The sequence below is a fragment of the Ictidomys tridecemlineatus genome, chromosome 2, assembly GCF_052094955.1.
Source record: "Ictidomys tridecemlineatus isolate mIctTri1 chromosome 2, mIctTri1.hap1, whole genome shotgun sequence".
NCBI lineage: Eukaryota > Metazoa > Chordata > Mammalia > Rodentia > Sciuridae > Ictidomys > Ictidomys tridecemlineatus.
In genome coordinates this window covers 112840032-112850642 of record NC_135478.1, presented here as the reverse complement: position 1 = coordinate 112850642, position 10611 = coordinate 112840032, and the positions used below count along the sequence as shown (strand labels likewise).

General features: G+C 46.3%; 1 protein-coding gene across 1 annotated transcript; it reads right to left on the bottom strand.

Moving 5' to 3' along the window:
• Nucleotides 1-139: 139 nt before the first annotated feature.
• On the bottom strand, nucleotides 140-2791 carry Selenom (selenoprotein M). The gene is made up of 5 exons (XM_005339850.5): nucleotides 2424-2791; nucleotides 1162-1197; nucleotides 985-1019; nucleotides 571-649; nucleotides 140-492 (listed from the first exon to the last, which is right to left on the bottom strand). The coding sequence occupies exons 1-5, from the start codon at nucleotides 2550-2552 to the stop codon at nucleotides 334-336; spliced, it is 438 nt and encodes a 145-aa protein (XP_005339907.2). The 5' UTR covers nucleotides 2553-2791; the 3' UTR covers nucleotides 140-333.
• Nucleotides 2792-10611: the final 7820 nt, after the last annotated feature.

Genomic DNA, 10611 nt, shown 5'->3' with positions numbered 1-10611 from the left:
CCGAGCTGCGAATTATCCCTGGAAGGGCCCAATTCCCGCAGCCAAGCGTTGGGAATGCGAGGTCTCCCAGTGGTATTTGGAGCACCCATTCCGACCTATCATACCATCTGCCTGTAGCAAAGAAGGAGAAGAGCCTTGGTTAAGGTGGAAGAAATTTAGTGGAGCTGAGGAGGGAAGAAAAGGGGGCTAGGAAGAACCTCCCCCACCCCACTTCTGCTGGCTCGGAGACGAGGTGTCGGCCCTCAGCAAGGGAGGCGCTCCCGGGATGCTGAGCGCTTCATTGGGTCTCCGGGACTCTGGCAGGGTGGCTCCAGCCCCGCCGCACCTCCGGACCTACAGGTCAGCGCGGTCAGAAGCTTCCCCGGGGGGTTTAGCTGGCGCCCACAGGTACTCCTGAGGCACCTGCGCATCCGGCGCAGCCTTGCGGTAAAAGCCGAGTTCCAGCACCAGCTCGTTGATTTCCTTGCGGGTCATTTCACTGAGTGGGATGCGCTGAGGCCAAGAAGGGGTGAGGTCAGCATGTCGAACCCCGACTCTCGCTCCGCCCCCACCCGCCTCCCAAGTTTTCACCTCTAGTTCCTCATAGCGACGGCCCAGCAGCACCAACTCGGGGTCGGCCCCAGGGAGGTGTTTCATCACCAGGTTGTGGCTGAAAGGAGTGTTAAGGGGAGTAGTGGTGGACAGAGGGAGCTGGGGCTCCTGGAGCCAGCAATACCGCCTTTGCTGAATGCTTATTCTGTGCCCAAATGGGATCCCCACTTATACGCAAGGAAATTAGGGTTCAAAGAAATAAAGGGTCTTTATCTCCAGTTTCTTTCTTGCCTACCCAATTTGAAGACCACTTTAGAATCCTCTGGGCAGTCAATACCAATCAATTCTGTTGTCCAATGAAAACTATTTACCATCTCTTAATTGTGAAATTCAATAAAAGGAGATTCTCCCAGGTGCCCTCCTCATGTCCCCTTCTCCAGAATAAAAGGATACTAGAATGGAATGTCCTGAGTGACGAATGCCTTCACCTGGGGAGGAACCAGAGCATCAGAGAACATGTCCCCTTCCCTTTCCTCTGTTCCCTATCTTTTTTTTTTTTTTAATCATGTTGGCCATTCCCCAAGAGGCTCGAGGGATACAGAACCAGATATCCCCTTCTTTCAAACTCACCTCCTTTAGGCGGTTCAGCTGTCATCCTCCACAGGTCTGGAGGGGGACAAAATGGGATAGGTCAGAAGTGCCTCATTTTACCCTAATCTCACCCCCAAGACCATTACATCTTCATCCTTGAATTGGGTTGAACTGTTGAGTTATCCCTAGAAGAGCAATTCCCAAGGAATGAAGGAGGCGAATGAAGGTCCCTTGTGGGCAGAAGGAGGAACTCTATGGTGAGAGAAACTCAAGCCTAGAGAAACTAATGAAATAGGTGCAGGGCCAGACACCCATAGGGGGTTTGCCAGCCCTGGGGCTCTTGAATGAACCTATTGATCATTAATTCCTAAAGACAGACATAATAGCTCTGCCCTTCTCAGGAAGTAGAGACCTGGGTCTGACCTTTTGCCCCTGAAATCTCAATAAAGAAGCAGACCAGAAGGAAACAACTCAGAACTGCCCTGGGGGCCCCCATTAGAGGCACCTGCCATCTGGTCCCTGCCCCACCCATGCAGAGTGGGGCCCTGCTAGCCACCTGTGGCCCAGCTCCACAGACCATCTGTCAGATTCCCTAAGGTAGGATGGGAGCATCCCTCTATGCATTCCCTGAGGAGAGGCCATCTCAGCAGGAGTTCAGACCCCAGGACCACCCATTCCAGCCTCCTTCATCCTACCCACTTTTGTCAGACAGGAAACTAAGATTCTGAGAGAAGCTGAGATGGTTCAAATCACATTGTAAGACAGACTTTGCTATGGAATTTCCTGGTCGGGGAGGTTGAAGGGGACTGCTGCATAATAAGTATTGATAACAGAGTTTCCAGCCCCCTTCCCTGGCTTCTGCAGAGTAAAGGGAGGTGCCCAGAAAGTCATTCCTCCCCAGAAGAAGGAAGAGAGATTCTCTGGAGCGCCAAGCCCTAGAACTGGGATGGGGGAGGAATTCCAGGAATAAGTGGAGTGATAAGAGGGATGGGAAGTTGGGCTCCCAGAAGCGGGTTTGGGGAGAGTCCTAGACTAGCAAAAAGTCAGAGACTGGGCCTGTTTGTCCAGGGACCTGCTGTCGGGCCAGAAAGAGAGAAAGGCAAGGGTTTGGGATGCCAGGCTGAAAGGTAAGCATCCGGGGGCTGGGGAGGGGGAGGGATGGTCCTGGCGCTTTGGGGGAGGAAAGGAGGGCGGTCGGGGGTCGGGGTGTTCCTGGAGCCAGAGAGAACACTAATCTCAAGGTTGTGGGGCCTGTAGGGCTTGCGGGTTGTGGTGCTGGGGTTGGGGGCCGGCTCACTCACCTCTACCCGGGCCCGGGCCAGGCCGCGCAGACGGTTCCAATCCGGCCGGTAGGTGGTGGCGGTGGTGGCTGGGGCCACAAGCGCCGCAAGAAGCAGCAACACTGGCGGCGGCAGCAGCAGGAAGCTCATCGGTACCCAGCTGATGATCTGCAGGCCACTGCGCCACGTCTGGGCCAGCAAGCTGGCAGGGTCTCCAACAGAGGCCCCGCCCCGCCCGAGACCACGCCCCCAGCTCTAGGTCTCCACCCCTGGCTCGCGTGGATGCCTCCCACTAGCTCCTGGCTCTGTCTTGACTCTTCTCTGACACCCGAACCTTCACTTCCCGAATCACGAGAATGTCGACGCTTCTTTTGTCAAATGAGAGCGTGGACGCTCCTGCATGCTGCGGCCAGACAGCGCCACCTCACGCCAGCAGAGGGTGCAGACGGGCCGTGGACAGACACGGGTTTCTGGGTCAGATCCTTGAGTTTAATATAGGGACATTGAAATCTGGGGAATCCTTATTTGTGCATTTAATATCTTTGTACGAAATTTCGATCAATGTTCAATTGCCCAGAGCATATTTTATAGTAAGAGAATATTAATACTTCGTGGGGGCTGGGATAATAAAAGGATTAATAGACTTAAAGCTTATTAGAACAGGATCTGGACAGTGCTGGCTTTCATTATCAGTTCATTCCTTACCTCATCTTTACCAGGCCCCCTAAACTGTATTTTGCTGTTTAGGAAACAGACTTAAAAAGGTGAAATAGATTAAGTTGTAGATCTGGGATTTGAACCCAAAACATCTCTGTGCTCAGCTCACCAGACCAAAGATAACTAGATCAAAGTACCATTTCCCCTCTTCATGCCTTCAGCAAACACAGGAAGTATAGTCAGCTCTTTGTCACACTGTGGATTAAATCAACCTCAAGTTGAAAAATATTTGGAGGGGCTGGTGGTGTGGCTCAGTGGTAGAGTGTTCAACTGACACTGTCAGGCACTGGGTTCCATCCTCAGCACCACATAAAAATAAATAAAATAGGGATGTAGCTGTAGCTCAGTGGCAGATAGCTTGCCTAGCACTTGTGAGGCACTGGGTTCAATTCTTAGCACCACATAAAAATAAACAAATACAATAAAGGCATGATGTCCATCTACAACTACAAAAAAATTAAATAAACAAGTATAATAAGTGTACTGTGTCCATCTACAACTAAAATTTTTCAAAAAAATATTTGGAAGTAAAAATCGCATCTGTACTGAACACATACAGACTTTTTTATTGCTATTTCAACCAATATGGTATTAACTACTAAACATACTGCTTACATTGTATTAGGCATTGTTATTTCAACCAATATGGTATTAACAACTAAACATACTGTTTACATTGTATTAGGCATTGTAAGTGATCTACAGATAATTTATGGAGCCAGGCACGGTGCATGCCTGTAATCCCTCAGGTAGATTGCAGTTTGTGGTGCTGGAGCTGGGGGCCAGCTCACTCACTCAATCTCAACTTTAAGGCCAGCCTGAACAATTTAGGAAGACCCTGTCTAAATAAACAGAACTAGGGATATAGAGCCCCAGTGCTATCAGTAGTAAAGTGCTTGTCTACTATGAGCAAGGCCCTGAGTTTATTCTCCAGTTCTGCACAAATAAAGTGCACAGGAGGCTGTGCACAGGTTTTATGCAAAGGCTACACCAACTTTATATAAGGACTTGAATATCCTCATATTTCATTATGGAGAAAGTCTAGAATCAAACCCCTGCAGATACTGAGGGATCACTGTGCTCTTTCCACTGAATCTAGAGAATCCTTTTCAACCCTGAGCCAAAGCTGCATGAATTGTAGGAATTTTGACTTCTTGGGCTTCTTCCTCCATTTAAAAAAAGATACATATTACTTACTGCAGGAGCAGTGGTGCACATTTGGGAAGGCTGAAGCAGAAGGATTCCAAGTTGCCAGACCAACCTCAACAACTTAGTGAGACCCTCAGCAATTTAGCAAATCTGTCTCAAAAATGAGTAAATAGCCAGGCATGATGGCACATGCCTTTAATCCCAGAGGCTAAGGCGGGATAATTTCAAGTTCGAGGCCAGTCTCAGCAATTAATGAGGCTCTAAGCAACTTAGCAAGACCTTGTCTCAAAATAAAAAATAAACAGGACTGGGGATATAAATAAACAGCACTCAGTGATAAAGTGCTCCTGGGTTCAATCCCAAATACAATAATAAAAATAAGTGAATAAAAATACATATTAAAAATTGGATTTTACAACTGCCTTGATAAAAAAGATGATAAAATCCAGGCTAGATTCATTTCATTGTTGTGGTTGTTGTTATGTGGGGGTTTTTTCCATTTTAAAAGAAATTAAAACAGTGACCCACTCCTGCAATCCCAGCTGGGAGGCTGAGGCAGGAGGATCACAGGTTCAAAGCCAGCCTCAACAACTTAGTGAGGCCTTAAGCAACTTAGTGAGACCCTGTCTCTAAGTAAAATATATTTTTAAAAAGGGCTGGGGATGTTGCTTAGTGGTTAAGAGCCCCTGGGTTCAATCTCCAGTGCCAAAATAAACAAAAGGAAGAAAGAAAGAAAAAAAAATTAAAACATTTTCACAGACCCATGAAAATATTGTGGGCCCTAGACACTGAACCTACTGTGCCTCTGGATAAGTCACACCTGCATTGAGCCCTTTGCTTGCACCCTGCAACTTCCCCTTCACTGACTTGATTTTGAAGATATAAAAATAATTGCCTTGGAGATGTTTTTTAATATCTGTTTTCTATAAATGCATGAGCACATTGAGAATATGATTGGAGTGGACTATCTCTAACACTATTCACGGCCATGGAAGTATGAATTCATCCAAACTTCCTGAAGGGCAATTTGATTCAGTATGTCAACACCCTACAAACAGTTGTTTGACCCTATAATTCCACTGCTCAGAATTTGCCCCAAAGTAATCATCAGAGAAGGGACCAATTGTTAGGTCAAGGTTGTTTATCAAATATACTGTAAGTTTGTGACAGCAGAGGATGAATTTAGTAAATGATAGTAGTTCCACACAATGGAAAACCATGCAGTTGTTTAAAATGATGTATCATAATGTTGAATGACATAAAGAATGTTCATAGTTATGGTATTAAGTAACAAAAGCAAAAAAGCTTCGAAACTGCAATATAGTAATATCAGTTGCAAGTTGTGATGCTCTTTGTAACTTAAACTGGCTTAAACAATAAAGGCTCAATGATTTTTAAAACTTAGCTTAACCAATTGAAACCTATTCTCTTAAAAATATTTTTAATCGTAGATGGACATAATAACTTTATTTATTTATTTATTTTATGGTGCCAAAGATTGAACCCATTGCCTCACATGTGCTAGGCAAACACTCTACCATTGAGTTACAACTTCAGCCCTAAGACACCCCCTGCTTTTTTTGTGTGGTGCTAGAAATTGAACCCAAGGTTTTGAGCATGTGAGGCAAGCATTCTACCCAAGACCCCCTGCTTTTTTTAAAACAATTTTTGTGGCAATTTTATTTAGGTACAATTAACATACAGTAAGATTTGTCAATTTTTGATTGTGTGTGTATTTGGTGCTGGGGATTGAACCCAGAGGCCTTGTGCATGCGAGGAAAGCACTCTACCAACTGAGCTAAATCCCCAGTCCCCAAGACCCCTTCTTAAAGTGAATCATATTCTGGTTCCTGTTACGAAGACAAACTGCAATGAATGTTGTGATGACAACATAGCCACCAACGAATTTTATAAATGTATGTATGAATACATATGCCTAGACAAAATCTAGATGGAAACAATTCAAAAAGTGAAAATGATCATCTCTTGGTGGATAAAATTATAGGTGAAATTTTTTCTCTTTTATGCTTTTTCCTATATTTTCTATAGTAAGTGTGTACTACTTAAACACAAATGGTAAACTCTTCCAAAACAATGGAACATATCCCACTAGTTCCCTCTACTCTGCTTCTACTTCAACCCCAAACTACCCCAGCAAGGGCCCCAGAGTGACTGAAGCCAGAGGCCCCACAGAGCCTGTGGTTTTTTTGCTGACAGAGCCAAATCCCAGTGCCCCCATGGGCCCTTATTGTTCATTGGACAAATGCCACCAAACCACTCTCATTGCATTAACCTGGACTCTGTGGTCTGAAGGGGCCATAGTTTGGGCTGCTGAGGCTTGACCATCCAGCCAGTGGAACCAGCAGTGGAGACAGTGGCCACAATAGTACCAGGAACATTCTGGCAATCAGCAGTAGAGGAGGCCTAAAATCTCCCAGGAAAGATCTCGGTTCATAATTAATGCCCCTTATGTGGAAGCATGCAATCTAGGCCAAAATAGGGCTAGGACTAGAGTTTAGGCTGTGATGGGGTCAGGTTCAAATAGTGTCAAGTGAACACTTAGATTAAGAACAGGTTTAAGGTTTAAGGTTTTGGTAGCATAGACCTGCAATCCCAGAGATTCCAGAGACTGAGGCAGGAGAATATCAAGTTCCAGGCCAGCCTTGGCAACTTAGCAAGACCTCATCTCAAAATAAAAATAAAAAGGCATGAGGATATAATTCAATGGTAGAGCACCTTGGAGTGAGTCTCCTGCACCTTGAAAGGGACAGGTTTAGAATTGAGTCTGGGTTGGAATGATTAGGCTCAGACTTCACAAAACTCCATGATTAAGTTCAGAGCTCAAACTCTTACCAAATTCAGGGCATAGCCAGAGGTCAAGACTCAGGAATCCAAAGTTTGCACCACCCAGGGTCAGAATTTAGTCTGAGATCAGGGTTCAGTCAATGATTAAATTTGGGGCTCAGTTTGTGAAGTGAACAAGATCAGGGTTTAAGCTTCCACCAGAGTCAGGATTCAGTCAAAAACAAGGTTTACTTTGGACTAGGGTTAGTGATCAGTCTGTGATTAGGGCTCAGTCTTAGGTTAGGATCAGGGCTCAGTCTAGGTCAAGAATCAAGTTCTCAAATTGGGATTGGCCTTTTGCTGAGCTTGGATCAGGGCTCAGTATGTGACTAGAGTCAGGGCTTATTCTAAGGCAATGGTCATAACTTAGTCTAGAGATGGAGTAAAGGCTCAGCCTTGACATGAGATCAGGGCTCAGTCAACATCAAGATTAGGGCTCAAGTTGGATGTGGTATCAGGGTCATAACCAGAGTTTACTGTGACTCTATGTTCTGTTCTGAACCCCAATAGAGATGCTTCTGGAAACATGGGAGCAGGGCAGTCAGTCTGCAAGAATTGAGAGCCCCCAGCTAAGCTTAGTACAATCTAGTCCCTGCAGTAAGCTTTCCCTTGCTTGCTAAGGACGGGTGTCCTAGAGCCTTCTAACCTACATGGCTCTGCTGCTCAAGATCCCCTCGCACCAGAATAAAAATAGCCACTCACTTCAGAGCAGCTGACAGCGGGTGCCAGGCTGCCTGGGAGGAGGGGGAGCCAAGGAGAGGGAGGAGGGATGCCTGAGCTCAGCCTCAGCTGTGTGACCTTGGGAAAGTCACTCCTTCTCAAGCCCATTTCCTGAGTGGCAGAATGGGAAGGGGGGGTGAGGACGACCTTCCCCAGAGAGTAGAAACAAAGGGGCAGTGATATAACATATAACATATGGCACTTGTTACCAGCAAGGAAATTTGAAGTCTTGGGAAAATAAATGCTCCTTTGTTCCCTGTTCACCTCGTTCTCCCTAATGCTTACCTCTGTCACCTTTCCACAATACCTTGTTTCATCCTCTATGTCTTTCTAGACATTTCCCACATAGTGGCCATAGTGGGACCTCCTTCAGGATGGGCCTGGGTCAGGGTGACCAGAGAAGGAAGAACAAACCCTTCTGTACCATTGCCATCCTCAAATACCCATGGAAGGAGTAAAAGGAGAATGAAGAGGAGGAAAAAGGAATTTTTATTTCTCTTTCCCCTGCTCATGGTGTGTTTAGTCTGAGCCAAAAGTCTGGAAGGGCACATGTCCAAATTTTGTTTCCTCTCACAGCCAGAACCTTCTACACCCCATCTCTTTGCACCTGCCATTCTCTCTGCTTCCTAGGGCATTTATCCTCTTCAATTTGGCATCGTGTACTTTCCTTCCAAGCAAGGGTTCAATAGTCATCTCTTCCGCAAAGCAGAATTATCCTCTCCCTCTCTAGTGCTCCATTCTCTGTGGGGGTCTCAGTTTTTTCTTCTGTCAAATATGGGTCTTATGACCAATCTTTCAGGGTAATTGTGGAGAGTAAATGGGATAACTGTCAACCACCCGTCTTCCCTTCTTATCACCCAAACAGCCTAAAGGGAAGCACTTAGAGTTTCCAGAAAGGGGCTGGCCAAGCTGTACTTCTGCCTTGGTACACCACTCCTCCCTGCAGAATGAAGGAAAGGAGGGAGCCAGGAGGAGCCTCAAGAGACAGCCGTCTCCAGGGGGGCGGTTCTCCCTGGCAGCTGCCCCCGGCCTGCCGCCCTGAGCCCCAGAGCCTGTTATCAACCTCCTGAGTCATCATACCAGGAGTTCAAATATAGCTCTTACTAGCTCCCTTCTCAGCTGGGGTCCACCCTCCACCACCCCCTTCCTGTTCCTTTCCCCTTCCTCCTAGGAATACAACCATTCCAGGCCTCAGTTTCAGCATCTACCAAATGGGTGGGCTGGAGTAGATAATGACGGTGATGATGATGATAACGATGATGATGATGATGATGAAGAAATGATGATAATGATGATGATAACTACTGAGCCTTTACTGAGAGCTTGCTTATGCCAGGCTCTATGCTAAACACTTTGTATCTATTATTTTGTTTAATCTTCACAGCAAACTATGGAGGCATCTAGTGTTTTTTTTTTTTGTTTTTTTTTTACCTCCCTTACACAAGTCAAGAATCTCAGTGACCTCACCAGGTAAATCAGTAACAGGGGCAGAAATAAAGTCCCCTGCCAGCTCCGAGCTCAGGGAAGGGAGATCATGAGAAATCCTGGGTTGTCCTCCTAGCACAGAGGAGCTCTCTGTGCAGTCATTTGCATTACATTTGCGTAGCTTCCAACGGGCATTGGTGCCCTGTCCTAACCCTAGGAGTGGTCCTAGAGGCCTGTATCTTCCTCCCATCCCCTCCAGAATTGCATCAGAAGCTGGTACTCTTGGGGGCCTCAGTTTTCCACTTGTTTAATAGGAGTCAGAGGACTGGGCAAGGTGAATTCAAATTTTTCTTCCCTTTCTAATAATCACCTCCATGTCCACTCTCACATCCTCCCTCATTGCCACCTTACCTCTACTCCAACCCCACCACCACCTCTCCCATAATCACAGTACCACCCCATCATCTCTTTTGCCCCCCATTTGTCCTCTGTTTATCCCCAATGACACTTTCCCTTCATTCCATTACCAGCACCATAATCTGTACCTTTGTTATCACCTCCACCACTGCTGTTCTCAACACCTGCACTATTTCTACAATCACCTTTATCCCAACCATCATCACCTTGCCTTTGCCATCACTATCACTTTCTCTTCGTTTACCACCATCACTGTCAATTCCTCACTTCCATTGTTAGTTATGTACATCATCATAGCCATCATCACAGTTACCTCCACCATTAGCACTGTTATCTCTGCCATCACTGTCCAAAGACCTTTCTATTATAGTACCTTAATATGGTCTGTCTTTGTCTTTTCAAATTCCAGCCTCATAAAGATTTGGGCTGGAAATATAGAATAGACCCAGAGGCAGCCAAGTGGAGGTGGGAGAGTAAAGGAGAATGAGGCATCCCCATGACCTTCACATAGGGGACCTCAGAGGCCCATGAAAATACAGATATGACTGTCAACCAACTGGAAGCTCTGGAGACAGAACTCTGAACATTTTAAGCCTGAATTGGGTGGGCTCAGTCCTCCCCAAGCAATCCAGCAGTTCTGAAGAAACTGGTATTTCAGGGACTGCTAAGCAAATAGAAGAGAGTGTGAAGAAGAGACAGAATCATAGACCACAGTCATCCCTGGCCAAATCTGATCCTCATCACTTATTCACTCTTCTAATTCATTTATTCATTTGTTCCTTCATTCAGCAATCATTCCCCTAGGCCTGTTTGCGCCCAGGCCCTGTGCAAGGTCTTAGCCATTGGAGTTCTGAGGCCTGGAGTTTGACCATGGTGCCAAGTCCAATCCCCCACTCCTGGGCCTTTCTCCTCCCCAGTACCCATCCCCTACATACCC